The sequence below is a fragment of the Branchiostoma floridae genome, chromosome 1 (genome assembly GCF_000003815.2).
Source record: "Branchiostoma floridae strain S238N-H82 chromosome 1, Bfl_VNyyK, whole genome shotgun sequence".
NCBI lineage: Eukaryota > Metazoa > Chordata > Leptocardii > Amphioxiformes > Branchiostomatidae > Branchiostoma > Branchiostoma floridae.
The window spans coordinates 6,501,049-6,515,970 of record NC_049979.1 but is presented as its reverse complement, the minus strand read 5'-3'; the positions used below and the strand labels follow the sequence as shown (position 1 = coordinate 6,515,970).

The window sequence follows — 14,922 nt, the reverse complement described above, 5'->3', positions numbered from 1 at the left end:
GTATATATAGTTGTCGGAAAGTCTATTTGTTGTGTTTATGTGTTGAGGAGATGTTAATGTTTAAGTCGAGAGGTAGAGGAGAGAGCAGCGGAGTTGAGTTGAGACGTAGATGAGGTGTCGAGGTTAGAAGTCCGGTGTTATGTGTATGTGCGTCAGTGGTTGCTTTGCGTGCCCTGTCCGACCCCAACCTCTACAGGCGAGACTCCACAGTCAACTCGGCGGACAACGATGTCCTGAGGGCCCGACGTCGTATAGGAGTCGTCGTCGTGGGAGCATCTAGCCGGGAGGCCTCTGTGGACAAGACAAGCCTCTTCCCGACGGGCAGAGGAGTTCCTGTCGTTTCCCTGTGGTTCCGGGACACACCCGGAAGTGCGCAAGCCGGCCGCCGAGGAGGAAGTTGGCGCGGGACACCTGGCAACCATTTGATGAACTTTTGTTGTTGTAAATTGTTATGTTTTTGTTGTTGTTTTGTAAATGTCGGAATGTCGCTGACCTGCATTGTAGAAGAATTAGTAGTATTGTATAGAAGCATGTAAAAGAAAAGCGGTGATGATCTTCCTGATAATATGTCCCGGTAATCAATAATTGATAACAGCTGTCAACAATGTGGAAATTGTTTTAAAAAATGAGGGGTGAGGTGTCACGAGGGTGTCACGAGGTGACAGCGTGTCAAGTCACTGTTAACCCCTGGTGTGGGGAATGTCACCGGACTAAGTGGGACCAGATGTAGAGAGGTCGGGAGAAGTGACACATATGAGGGTACGGAGGATTCGACCGAGAGAAGCCGACAGAGAAAGACGTGTCTACCAGAGCTCCGAATAAAGTCTATCATATCCGCAACATCATGCCTCTGTCCTGATCCTTGACTTGACTCACTACCATGCCACCGTGACAGAAACATATGCCAGAGCAGAGGAAATAGGTACAGACTGCAATTGGGAATGGCATTGATAGTGAGCTTTGTTGTTCTTAAAAACCTTTACCATCTTGAAACAAAACGTTCCCATCTAAAATTATAAAAAATAAAGTTACTTCAATCCAAGTCCACTTTAAACGGAACGACTGAACACATAATTGTGGCCCCCCACTGCAAGTGGAACAATCCGCAGACGATAGGTCAACAGTCTGTAGTCCAAGTTACAGTTATTTGGGGGCCAAGTCCACTTTCACCTGTTACATTCAACTTCAGGTAACATATTGAATCAACTTTGTCATTTTTCAAGCCTTGAAACTGAACGACATTTCACATACAAGTTATATGTTGTTCAAATTCACTGTTCAAATTTACTGGATGTACTGACATGTATGTGTTATCCAGGGCCCCGCTGTAAAGCAGTTTGGTTACACTGAGTTGGGCTACCCTGGCTAAAGAACAATATTACTCAAGAAGCCTTGGATGGATCCTGATGATATTAAGTAGGTGAGTAGGGGTCAAGAAAACAAAGGCCAAGTTCAATAACGGGCCCCTAGTGGCTTGCTGGGTACTGCAGCGGAAGTGATTTTTTTTTGAGTGGTAGAAGAAGGAGCCCTTGGGACAGAGAGTAAGTGCTGTAAGTTTGGATCCCCTAGTGGCTTTTTTGGAACTGCAGGCACCGATTTCCCTTGGACAAGAATAACTCGTGTTGACAGATCGTCATGATTTTGTGTATGTTTGTCTGATGGTGACGGCCGTGTCGGGGTTCGAAAATTCAGAAGTCAAACTCACAAAAGTTAATTAATGAAAATGACTCAAGCCAGTCTGTCTTTCTTTAAAAGCTTGCAAGTAAGCACAAAGCAGAGATATTTGGTTTAACTACGTGTATCGCCCGAAAGCGTTATATTATCAATCAAATATTTATCCGCAATGACCTTTAAGTATTAAACACCAATGTATGCTCTCTGCCTCCCTAATGAAGCGGGTATATTGTTACTTAGTTGAAAATCATACTTGACAGCGTACCTTTTCCACCCACCAAAATCTGGCACCAAGTTTGGGAGGAAAAGCAAAGATTGAGCTTCAGTTATGCCTGTCTGAAGTCATATTGTTGAGATATGACTAACACATAGGCACAAAGCTAATACGTACAGACCTTTGATTAGACCAAACATCGTTATGCACACATCTTTGGACCCAGACTGAAGGTTCTGATAGTCCTATTCGCCCAGTAGCAACTTGTCTTACGTCACAGGTGAGAATGGGGCCCTGAACATTTTACCCGGAATTTTACGTGTGCAATCGTGTACTGTGTCCGTTGTAATGACCCTTCTGTGTGATCCTCAGGCAATTCGTATACTCTGTACTAATCTGTAAAAACGAAAGGCAGGTCTATAGGGGTAGTGTCTGGGGCAATGTATTGGAAGGCGGAGCCCAACAATCAATGATATTCTTGTTGTGCATTTCCAGGCCCCTGTACGACACGTGTATTCACCGATGATGGCGGAACGTGGGGAGGCTTCAACCGAGTAAGTGGATATCTCCACTATCATGGTCTAAGAGGGATATTTGTAGAAATGACTTGCCGCATATGAGAATGCATAACCCAGTTTTTATGTTTCACGCAGATGCTACAAAAAGCAAAGTACAGTAATTCTAAATCATGTCAGGCACTGGTGCATGACATTACACAGATGGATGGTTTTGTTATCATATTTATATTCTGAATTATAGAAATTTGTTTCTTGATATAATCATTATGTTACAAGACGTATTGTAGGGCTTGAATATTATTTGACTTGTTATTTGAAATGTAAATAACCTTGATCTAATCTTGTTAGCTCGTGAACACCCTCGTCTTCTGTGTCAATCCGCAGGGAGATTCGCATTCTAGAAATGAACGAAGAGGAACAAGGGATGTTAAGGAATCTGGCCGCGGCCGAAGGCGCGAATAAAGCGGAGATACTGAAAAAGATTCAAGAGTACGCAGCCGAGAAGGTGGAGGCTTGGAAGAGACAGAAGGTATATGTAGGCATCGTGGGTGACCCCGGAGCCGGGAAGAGCACCTTCATTAACTCCATCCGCGGGCTGAGTCCAACGGATGATGGTGCAGCAGAGGTAGGTCTTACACACACTACAACAACAACCACCGTCTATCCCCATCCAGAACGCCCGGATAACCTGATCTTCGTCGACTTTCCCGGCGTACTTCTGAAGAAAGGAACAGAAGAGGAGCGTGACTTTGACATCCAGCAGTATCTCGCCAAGTTTAAGGGGAAGATGCAGCAGTGTCACGTGTTCCTGGTCTTCAGCAGCGGCCGCATCCAGCATAACGCCGTGCAGATCGGGATGAAGGCCCGGGAGATGGGGAAGAAGGTGCTGTTCGTCAGGTCTAAGTTCGACAGTGATTTGCCTAATATGCGAAAGGACAAACCCCAGTACTTCAAAGACAAGACCGAGGCCGACCTGATGGAGGAACTCTGCCAAGACTACATCAAGGTCCTGAAGGAGGTGGGGTGGAAGGGCGAAGTGAACCCCAGAGATGTCTTCATCATCAGCGGCCACCTTGACTACGTGCTGAAGGGGTCCTGGGACATCCCCAAGTTCAGGAAGGCGATGATCGGAAATCTGAGCGCTTTGCAAAAGATGGTCGTCATCAGCACCTGTCGGGACTTCTCCAAGGCCACCATCAAGGAGAGGGGAGACATCTACAGAGAATACGTGTGGGCCGTCGCTATGGCAGCAACAGCAGGCACCTTTGTTCCATTCGCTGGCGCTGCTTCTATTCCAGGTAAATGATACAAAAACGAAAATTTATCTTTAACTTTGTATGCTAACGAACTCATATAGGCTCCTTCACAGAGGAAAACGTCTTCCACGCACAAGCCGGAAATATTACTAGTGCACCCTATTTTGATCATGTCCCTTTAAAGGCCTATACGACGGTTAAAACTAACTTTTTCGTTTTCCTCATCACCACTTACATGTTCGTCTCTCGATCATAGGTGCCCTCGCTATCGCGTACAACCAGTACAGGGCGGGATTTGGCCTCAAGGACGATGCGGTGGAACAGCTCGCCAAGATGACCAGCAAGAGTCCGGAGGAGCTCAAGACGTTCTTATACACTAAGGTGCTGAGCAGAGCTAAGTTAGGTCGGGGGGACGAGGCATTGATTGATATTCAAGCCATTTGTGGGTCATTAGGCTTGACATCTGCCATCGTAGTTGACCAGGTAGTAGATCTGGTGTTCCCTGCGATCGGCGCTGTTTTCACGGCCCCGCTTGCATATAGTATAACGGTCAAAGTCCTGCGTGAACTGATTTCGCGCTTGGAGAAGTGCGCCAGTGAGCTCTTTGATTATGCCTTCGAAGAAAGTGAGGTGTGAAGGTCCTTGTAACACCCCAACTTGGGGGCGTTTGAATGATGACTTTTTGGCGTTAGCAACATACTGTGGCGATAAAGACCATAGGATTATTCATCAGCAGAGAGAGGGCCTAGTGGTGCAGAATTTGTTTCAACGTATGTGTTTGTTTCCTCAGTTTAAAACGGAGGTACAGTTTTTTTTCTCTCTCTCTCTCTGTGTGTGTGTGTGTGTGTGTGTGTGTGTGTGTGTGTGTGTGTATGTGTGTGTGTGAGTGTGTATGTGTGTGTGTGAGTGTGTATGTGTGTGTGAGTGTGTGTATGTGTGTGTATGTGTGTGTGTATGTGTGTGTGAGTGTGTGTTTGTGTGTGTGTGTATGTGTGTGCGTGTGAGTGTGTGTGTGTGTCTGTGTGTGTGTGTGTGTGTGTGAGTGTGTGTGTGTGTGTCTGTGTGTGTGAGTGTGTGTATGTGTGTGTGTGTGTGTGTGTGTATGTGTGTGTGTGTGTGAGTGAGTGTGTGTGTGTGTCTGTGTGTGTGTGTCTGTGTGTGTATGTGTGTGTGTGTGTCTGTGTGTGTGTCTGTCTGTCTGTCTGTGTGTCTGTGTGTGTGTGAGTGTATGTGTGTGTGTGTCTGTGTCTGTGTGTGTGTGAGTGTGTGTGTGTGATTCTGTCTGTGTGTGTGTGTGTGTGATAGTCACAGGAGGAAATGACAGGAAATGATCAATGGAGACATGTAATGTTAATAAATTGCTACGATTAATCCACAACAAACAACACATACAAGAAACTATAGATATTTCACGGAGTTGTTAGACACTTGTTGTTTCAGAAAACCATGAAAATGATGATACTTCAGTCTTACGACCTCTTCAAAATAACCCTTTGAATGTCTAGAATATATCAGTTACCACACATGTATCGTTGCTGATGTGATGAAATGGTGTTACAACGAATGCCTTCTTAAGTTGGTAATGAGATCAATTAAAATACTTCTGAAACATCTGTCATTGAAACAACTGACGCATGAAAATGTTATGATACTCCGATTAATCCTGCACCTTGTTACTTAATCAAGGGAGTGCATTTTATTCCGAGGAGCATTATATTCCTAGTTAGTAAGTACCTTCTTGTTCTATATTACTATTGTTTTATACTAAGTATTTTTAATGTTTCTTTACGCAGATGAAATATCAATAGAAATGGATTTTCTATAATTCCGCTAGGATTTTTATGATAATTGCAGAGAGACACCGATCTGTAAAGTGGCTTTAATGGAACTAGTATTTAGTATTTTAGATAAATGGATTGCACTCGTCTTGTCCATTGTGTCAATTTTACTACACATGAACGTACTTCGGGATGATGATGATGATAGAGTGAACAAATAGTTGGAATAGGACGTAGAATTTTTAAAAAATCTCAACTTTCTCCCACATTTGATGTGAAGCATGGCTTCTAGTTCCACGTCCTTAAATTACCTTTAATATACTTGGTAAAGTACACCGGCCCTATATGTTCAGGTCCCCGCAAAGATTTTCGCGGGGATTGAACATAGGGATCTTTTTGACCACGTAAGGTAATTATACTGGCTAACTTATACGACAATATATTTGATGATTTCAGTGCCTTTTGCAGCATAAAAAAAATTCATTGCCTATGCGTAAACAGTGACCCAACACTTAAATCTCAAGAAGAAAGCACTCCTCTTCCGTATTAAACTCTACCTGGTACCTATCTGTTTGTGTTGTCAACTGGCAACACTACAGCACTGCAGGCATGTTTGGCATTTGTGTCTTTATTGGTCGTAAAGACAAACACGAAAATAGCTGGACAAACAGCAACTTTTGACAGGGGTTCTGTTCCTCAATGAGATTAGGGTCGCGCCGTGCAAACAGCCGAACAAGGCATGGTCAAAGTCCTGCGGTTGCGGGGCCGGAGGGCGGTCACCCTGACACGTGAAGGCCGCTTCCACGTTAATAGTTCGCTTTGACATCCGATTATATCCAAGTAGATGTTTGGAAGATGATGGTAGGTCTTCATGCAGTGTTTTAAACTGTATACATAAACAGCATTGGACGGTCAAATGATTCATCTGTAAAGTATAACGTTATACTGAAAACGTCTTTCTTAACCTGGGTGCTTCCTTGGAGGAAGGTATCACACTGGAGGTTGTTTGTGTCTTAATTAAATAATTAAAGCTTGAATGGGACAATTTTACCCGCAAAATCACATCATCTGGATAATATAGGTGGGGTTTCGACGATCCGTTTCGGAAAAGCGCCTTGTTATGTAACATCGGTAAACTTTAAGTCAGCACTTAGGCCAACTCACTTAGTTCATTGCATCATGCCCTGTGCAAAGTACATAGTTACTTTATAGTCCTAGTAAAACACCGCGTTTGCAGACGTCAGAATTATGCGCATGCCATGTGACGATATTTCTCAGCGTGTCCCGTCTGCCCTGTGTACCGGCATGTGAAACAGATAGCCTTGTTCCTATGTTTGTTGTGCTTTGTTTGCCTGTAGACGCACGTCCCGGCCCGTTAAGTCACCTGAATGGCTGGACTGACAGGTGACAGGTGTGTATAGATGGGAAGGTGTGCCTGGACAACTATAAGAAAGTATTAAAACGACAAGTGCACACATACCCACCAGGTTTAATGTGAGGTCTTTACAGTGTATGTCAGACAGATATGTTAACAATGCAGGTATCACACGGGCAAATCATGCAAATGGACGGTCAAATATATGACTTAAGTGATGGTTATGGATGGAGGTTAAAGACAAGTCTGTCACGTTCTGTACAAAAACAGACAACTAAATTGAACTCAAGATTCTATTTCACTTTGTCTAATTGCATTTTTGTTGGTAGTTTTGCAACGTTTCTGTCAATCTTATTGTGGCTTTTTATCGTATTCCACAAAGTAACTGTCTGTGCATCAGGGCATGTGCATGGTTCAGTGAAACATACAGTAGATCGTATCAGGATGAAAAAAATGCACCTGTCTTCCTATGGACCTTTTCATAGACAGAAATGGGGAAGTGAAGAAGTCCTCGACAGCTATAGCATATTAGCAGAGCTCCGGTTACATGGGCAACAGTTATATGCCAAGAGCGGCGTCACGACATGTTCGGGGGATTTCAATATTGATGAGGAGCTTTCTCAGCATTATTGAGTCAGGCGTCAATGTAATGATGATATTTCTGATGATTGTTCAAATACATCATTACTCAGCCCAGTAAAACCCTGCCTGACTGTGAGTAATGATACTGATAGAGTTCTTCGCTTAGTCTCCAGGCACCGGGTAGCGAAACACAGCTTATGCTACTGTAGGATCTGCTTGGAGATCATTCTTCACTGCCAGACCGCCGTACCTCGTGAGTCGGCGTTACCCGGCATCGGCTGTTCGCTGTGGTCGGTCAGGATCGATGTTGGGATCCTGTGAATGAAAGAGTTTCCGGCCAAATATTAACCAAACCGCCGCGATTGACGTCACTTCTCCCGACAGGCGTCGCGGGTCGTTTGCTTACTGACGCACCGGGGGTCGACCGTAGCGACTCTTCATAATTTTCTTCCTCAGGGTTGGACAAGTCCACTACTAGCCCTATTGTACAGGGCACGTGAAAGTGCTGGTCGGGTAGGTGCATGACCAATGCCCGATCAGGCAAGTAAGATTTTTCCATTGAGTACGATTTTGATATACTTACAGAGGCAATAAATTAGAATTCCATTGCTGGAATTGAAACTACATATAACAGTGACATTTGAATTTGAACAAGTGAAAAATTGATTCGGGCAAGTAAATTGTTTATGTGTTTTTATGCGAATTTTAGAAAACTTGTCCAACCCTGTCACTCTGTAGGGTTACTCATGGGACGCCAGAAAAAAAGGGGGACAAATGTCAATCAGAGCTGTAATATGCCTTTCACGTCGAAATGTTGATTCGGAGATAGATTCATAAACACGAGACAAACATCTAGAAATATCATGAAACTCCCGAAGACCACATATTTTTTCATAGGTCTGAATTTATAAGTTGAGACATTCCCTTGACATCTTGATATTTCCAGTGAATAGGAATAACAATACCATTATCAACATGCGATTAGACTTAAGCCTCGCTGATATGGGTAGTCAAATCAATTACGACTGACCTCGCCTGGGTAGGCCCCGTACAAAGTGTGTAGTGATCAGTCCCAGCCTTCCACAAACAGTGCAGTGCGTATTGTTTGTGGTGACACGTTACGGTTCATATCGTCCAGCATTCCACCGGCTCCACATCCGCGTGTCATGCCGACGCACCAGCACCTGTCAACCACCTGACTCCGTCCCCACCCCTCCTCCCCCACCCACCTCCTGCTGCCCCCTCCCCCCCGGGATGACGGTGTCGGACCCAGCCCACCAGCCTGCCGGGCCGGCGCCTGGCTTCTCTGGGCTGCCGGATGAGCTGTGGGGCCGCGTCTTCTCGTACCTGGACCCGGTGGAGGACCGGGTTGTTATGTTAGCGCTCGTTTGTAAGAAGTGGAGCCGTGTTTTGAGGAATACGCCCGACTTGTGGCGCACGCTGAACGTTTGTCGGCACCTGGAGGACCAGCAGTACGAAAACGTCGCCGTGGTGCTGAACACATACGGCCAACACGTCCATGTGCTGACCTGGAAGTCAGGTGTACCAGTCAGCCCTGCCGTGCTGGCCCTTGTGCCCACCTTAACAAACCTGCGGGTTCTCGGTTTGCCGGTAGTTTGGGACAGGGAACACATCCACAGTTTAATGCCACTCTCAGGGTTAGAGGAGGTTCAGATCAACGGTGCGTTTGAGCTGACGGACGGCGACTTGGACCTCGTCGCCAGGTCCTTCCCCGAGCTGAGGGAAGTGACTTTCACGGCGTGCTGGAACCTTTCTCCCGAAGGCGTGCTCTCCTTCCTCGAACAGTCCGACCTGCACAACCTGAGACTCAAACTCAATGTAGGGCTGCCTCTTCACGATGTGCGGAGCGATCATGCCATGTTACAGGGAGCGAACCTTGTCCTTGATCTGGCCGACTCGCGGTTTGCCCACCTCTTAACCGTGCTCCACTTGAACTTCGTACCGCTCGAGCTGGACGAGCTCTGGAGCTGCCTGAACCATTTTACACGCATCCGCAAGCTGGGCATCACCAACTGTGAGGTAAGTACATCTCCAATGTCTCTGTGAACGAACATTTAAATCTCATCTGCACAAAAAAAGAAGGACAAATTTGTGTCAAACGGTAAAGCGAGGAGTCACGACGGCACTGTATGTTGTGCGAGTGTCTGATAGTAGATGAGCACTACAAAAACCATCAGGAATGTGTAACTCCACCTCTAGTGTCGGGGACAAAAATGATAGCGACTCACATTTCTGGCTATTAAATACGGCCTGTTTTACAGGCAATACGTGTTTTGCTCAAGATCACTCCTGACGTGAAAAGAGTGCTTGTTGACAAACTGCCGGTGACGTTACTCCTGTTCCGGCTACGGCCTGAAATGACGTGCATCAACTTGTTATTACCAGGAAGGAACAAACACGGAACAGAACAGTTCCAATTGTCTCCCAATAAGACAGCAGATACACCAGAATAGCTCTGTCGTTGTTCATTTGATGCAACATTATCACCTCGACGGTAGATGTGGCTCCCTGTGTTTTTTCCGGCACCGAAATCATTCTACCACCTTTGTAACTTCAGTATCAGTTATAGAGATAAGTGTAGTTAATGACAGACGGGTCAGGTCGTGCTGGGCTCCAAACGGTGAAGGCCACAACGCACCGCTCTACAAACACCCTCCTCCCTTACAATTTTACTGTTCCCATTCTCGCTAATATTGATCGTTGAAGTAAGAGCGCTCACAACACAGATGCCATTTCCTTGGACGTAACGTCCTAGTTTCAATGATAATGTCGTCTTTAATAACCTTGATGATAATGTCCTGTGAAGTCGGCCATTTCTTAAACTCATATCTGACAGCACGATCTGTCTAACAAATTGTTTTTGACTTGAGTAGTAACACAAATGTACTTGTACAAAGACGTTGACGCGTCAGTGTGCAGTCACGGGTCGTTGGGAGTTCAACTTCCCCTTTAACGTCACCCTTGAAACTATGCTCAGCTTTAAAGACGTATGGTATTAAGCGTATCTTATTCTGTCTATATGAAAACACACCAGACCACGCGCTTATCTAGCGACCAGCTCTAAAGCTGTATATAAAACGCTGTGCAGTCGTACTTATCGCACATGGCGGCTGGGACGTTGAGTGGTTGCGGGGCTTGTTCCTGGTGTAGCCCACGCCCAAAATGTGTAATTGCCAATGTTCCAACAATGCACTCACAATGTGCATTCAATGACCAATGGTTCAACAATGCACCCACTTGTTAGCAGTATTCTGAAGGTCTACTATTGTAATATTGCTTTGTTGTTTGGACAACTTTCACGCATATGAGACCAGGAATGCAAGGAGAATAGAAAACGCCATTGTAACACTTTCGTTCCAATCGTATAATACAAACAAAACGAACCTCTGTGGTCGAAAGCACAGGATTTGTGCCAGGTGAACTTGCTATTATCAAGTCTCGTATTTGCTATAATCAGGCATTGACCTCTTAAAAAAAAGTATGCGACACGGCTACTTATGCACCTGTAGATGAAAACAAAAGGCCAGTCTCTACATGGCACCATGCGGATTAGGACACGCTGGATAAGGCACTGTAAACACGTCTACGTCTGCCATATCGTCTTCTGCCAACTTCAGGGGGATCATTTGGCAATTGCAAGCTGTGCACACACTCCGAGGAATTTTAATTGGTTTCTGTTCGCTAGAGTTCACTCCTGAAACAAGCGACCATCAGCGCAGAACGGCATTCCCGCACCTGACAAGAGACACGTTGAAGCCTTGAAGGGAAACAATTGGTGCGTTAAACAAGGGTATCTGTCACCACCGGGAACTCAGACATTGAAATGAAATACCGTATAATACGCGTGGTCTCATATAGGTTAAGAGCCACTGCGTTCTAATAGATCGATACAACTTCCCTCTTACACCTGACTCATGTCCGCCTGTTCAAAGCATACTTCCGTAGCGAACGTTTACAGTACAAAATATCTTCCCGCATTTTCTATATAAAGCTCTCTTGTGTTGTTTTGTTTGCTGGAGGACTTCAAAACGACAAAGTAGGCTACCCCCGAGTTAGGACCGTGACCCGGATATCAGCTTTGGTGGGTTGAGCAGGCCAACAACCCTAACTTAAATAGCGGTCTTTGTTGGGAAAAATCCAAGCCTGCACGCCTGGCACAAGTGGCACTATTTTGAGCGATAATCGATGGCTGCATAACCACACAATGGCCTTCTATAAATCAAACAACAGCCGGTCGTTATATGGACGAGCTTGGGAACAGGTCAGAGGGATAACCAGCCATAAATTAGTACGTGGGTCTGACCAATGAGGAGGTTCTATGGTCTGACCAGTCTCCTAGAAGGACAAAAAAGTTCTGTAAGTCCCCAAGACCTTGAATTTCAAATCTCAATGATTGCTACATAAACCTTATGTCATAACTCTGGCGGGGTCCGGGGCAGAGCCCCGTTGGGGGTCCCCGGGGGGGGGGGGGGGCCAAGCCCGCCTGAAGCTCTTGCATTTTAGGCTATTCAGAAGGCTTATTGTATCAGTTTTTAGGGGCATGTCTATGATAAATACAATAGCATGTTACATAGTTGGCATATTGTTGCTGAGAGGGACCTCGTCATGATGAGTGTAACCCACTGAGGATCATATCGGATCGTCGGGACAATCGTGACTAAATTCATGTCGGCTGTTGTGCACAAAATCAACCACTAAATGCTTCCGTCCGCTGAGGTATTAACCCGTCTCTACAGGCACGCAGAATTAATTACACAAGGTTTCACTAAAGTTTATCAACTTGCTAAACATCCTCTTTACAATCACCATAAATCATATCAACATGTATACAAAGGACTTAAAGCCAGGTACACACATTCCCGACACCCCAGGCAGACTCAACTGTTGTTAAAGTCTTTACTTTGATATAAATATAAAATCCAATGTTTCATCCATGAATAGTTTCATCAGGTGAATAATTTTGTGACGGCATCTGAACTGTGAGCAGCGATACCTGTCCTGCCTTACAATGTGAACCAGTCAGAATTGCCCTGAAGAAGGTGACAGACGGTCAACCAAACGTCGGTGAGAATAGAGCATTGGTTGTGTGAAAAGAGTCTCTTTATTCATCCAATGTTTCAGTTTACAAACCGCCCTTAACTTAAACGGTTATAACATAATTATTTTTTTACATCTCTGCTACCTTGACAGAGACTCCAGGGTGTGCGCCTGCGCTCTGCGACCCTGCAGAAGCTGTACCTGTACAACCTGTGGAGCGTCAGCTTCGTCAGCTTGTGGACGCCGCAGCTGCGCAGTCTGCACCTGGACGCCGGGATGGAGAACATGGAACACCTGGAAGTTTTCGCGCCAAAACTTCGGAAGCTGCAGGTGGACGGCAGCGGCGTTCTCAGGTCAGTAGGCAGAGGAGAATGTTTGCAGCACAAGCAAGTTTATGAGTAGTGTTTGTTTCATTGCAAACCGGAAGAGTAGATATTAGCGGTAGAACACTAGATACGGGGCAGATTGACATTTCATGGACATAATGACGGCAAATGCATACAAACAGTAGTCTCTACCAAACTCACGCCTGACCGGGATACGGGACTTTGGCCAACTTAGGAATAAATTTTAGAAGTTAATTGGCCTAGGCCTAGGAGTGTTCGCGATGAGGAAATACCTCCGGCGGCCGACTCCCCTAGCGTGCTACTAACTCTATTTATCCAATTTCTACTATCAGACAACCGATCCGCGGAGCCTGGTAGAGGCTACACAAACAGGTATTGTGGCACCATCCGTTAACATGATGTGATATTTCACCTCCATGACACAATACGATTGAACGTCTCCTCCGTCTCCTCCTTTCAGGACTCTGAGTGTGAAGAGCAGCAAACTGTCCAACGTCGAGCTCTACAACTGTGAAATGCTGGACGGGTTGGGCTTTACCCGTTTCCTGGGCAACAACATCACCGTCACCGTCCTGTCCCTGGGCAGCATAGACATGGAGGCGCTGTCTCTCGACCAAAACCGGTGCCCTAGCTTGCGAGAACTGCGTCTCCTAGCGGACTTTCGCTGTACTTCACTCCACCTGTCATGCCCGACCCTGAGACGGCTGTGCGCGGATAGTGACGTCATGTTGCCCACGTTACAAATTGTCTCGGTTGTGGCGAAACACGTGGACAGGCTTCACCTTGCAAACGTGCCGGGACTTCAAAGTTTAACCGTACAGTGTGACCGGGTAGACCTTGTGGAAATAAATACGACAGGAAACGTCAACGTTTCACTAGAGAACTGCGCTCTGCAAGCAGTTGAAGAGTTAGGTACGCTGAGGTTGTTTGACTGTCAGGTGCAGGCACTTGTACTGAGCGCCCCCTTGGTGCGGCAATTGGTACTGTACCGCTGCGTGGTAACGGACTACAGTCTGTGCATGGCGCTCCGCGGATGTCCGAACATCCAACGCCTACAGCTGCAGAAATGCAGCTCGCTGACACGAGTTTCCATCTGCAGGTCGCTGATGCAGTATCTCCACCTGTTGGACTGCAGGGGGATCCTACAAGTGGAGCTGACAGACTGTCCAAAGCTGCTAGCTCTGGACATCGGCCAATGTCCGAACGTGCGACTTTTCGTGCAGGGATCAGAGACAACCCCAAACAAATACAGCACTGAAATGGTGTGGTCAGGACCACCAGGAAAGAAGGCTAAAGTGGGTCTTGGAGAAAGGACCAAACCCGTCAGCATCTAAAATTGTGTTGACAGAAAGGAAGCAACAAAACTAGCAACGGAATCTATGGAATCAAAAGAGCCTCATAAATGAAACGTTGGTAGCTGAACATAACCACCAGGTGAACGTTCGCGCCTTTCTTAATTTTTCAGGGAACCAAAGAGGCAGCCAAATGAATCTACCGCCAGTTCATTATTTTGCAGAACCGCCATGAGGAAACGGAGGTTTGGTAATAAAAAAAACGTTTCTGAAGTAATGCCTGTATCAACACACTATCCGTTTTATTGTCATGACCAGACGATCGCACAGAAACTGCTGTTCTAGGATCCGATAGGCCAGTATTTCCTTATGTTATCTTTGAATGAAATGGTGCTACGATTCTGTCAAGGATTAACTTTTTAAGTTTGTACCACGTATTTATTTCAAAGAAAACAGTGAAACACTTATCTTTCCCGAAAAAAAAAAATCCGTTGAGAATTGCACAAATATTTCCCAAACTGTGTTGAGCAGAGATGTGTCAAGGGCAATTGGCACGCGTTGCAAAAGTCACCACTTCTGTGATGTCTTTCTTCTGTGATACTATAGCCGAGCATAACGGATTTTACCTTCCAGGTGACCTAAACATTCCACGTGAAAAACATCACAAGTAATTATGTAGTTCATTCAAAATTACAGAGTAGGCTGGTCCTTCTGGTACTATAAATGACCACAGGGACCAGTATCAGTAGGACTTAGAATTCAGGAATCCCTTGTTACAACATTAAGTACTATCTGATCAGTTTTGTACAATAACCATGCACTTGTACC

At 45.6% G+C, this 14,922-nt stretch overlaps 2 protein-coding genes across 2 annotated transcripts; both read left to right on the top strand.

The window, feature by feature from the left end:
• The first annotated feature begins 2,413 nt into the window (after positions 1–2,413).
• Positions 2,414–4,298, top strand: LOC118425285 (T-cell-specific guanine nucleotide triphosphate-binding protein 2-like). Its single transcript, XM_035834087.1, has 3 exons — positions 2,414–2,442; positions 2,791–3,704; positions 3,919–4,298. Exons 1-3 carry the CDS (start codon positions 2,414–2,416, stop codon positions 4,296–4,298), a joined length of 1,323 nt encoding a protein of 440 aa, XP_035689980.1.
• Positions 4,299–8,129: 3,831 nt separating this feature from the next.
• On the top strand, positions 8,130–14,155 carry LOC118425556 (F-box/LRR-repeat protein 7-like). The gene is made up of 3 exons (XM_035834487.1): positions 8,130–9,437; positions 12,609–12,808; positions 13,263–14,155. The coding sequence occupies exons 1-3, from the start codon at positions 8,652–8,654 to the stop codon at positions 14,134–14,136; spliced, it is 1,860 nt and encodes a 619-aa protein (XP_035690380.1). The 5' UTR covers positions 8,130–8,651; the 3' UTR covers positions 14,137–14,155.
• The last annotated feature ends 767 nt before the right edge of the window (positions 14,156–14,922 follow it).

Coding starts and splice junctions, on each gene's coding strand:
- LOC118425556 (XM_035834487.1), top strand. CDS start 8,652: ATGACGGTGTCGGACCCAGCCCACCAGCCTGCCGGGCCGGCGCCTGGC. Junction 9,438..12,608: donor TGGGCATCACCAACTGTGAG/GTAAGTACATCT, acceptor CTACCTTGACAG/AGACTCCAGGGTGTGCGCCT. Junction 12,809..13,262: donor GACGGCAGCGGCGTTCTCAG/GTCAGTAGGCAG, acceptor TCCTCCTTTCAG/GACTCTGAGTGTGAAGAGCA.
- LOC118425285 (XM_035834087.1), top strand. CDS start 2,414: ATGGCGGAACGTGGGGAGGCTTCAACCGA. Junction 2,443..2,790: donor CGTGGGGAGGCTTCAACCGA/GTAAGTGGATAT, acceptor GTCAATCCGCAG/GGAGATTCGCATTCTAGAAA. Junction 3,705..3,918: donor TGGCGCTGCTTCTATTCCAG/GTAAATGATACA, acceptor TCTCGATCATAG/GTGCCCTCGCTATCGCGTAC.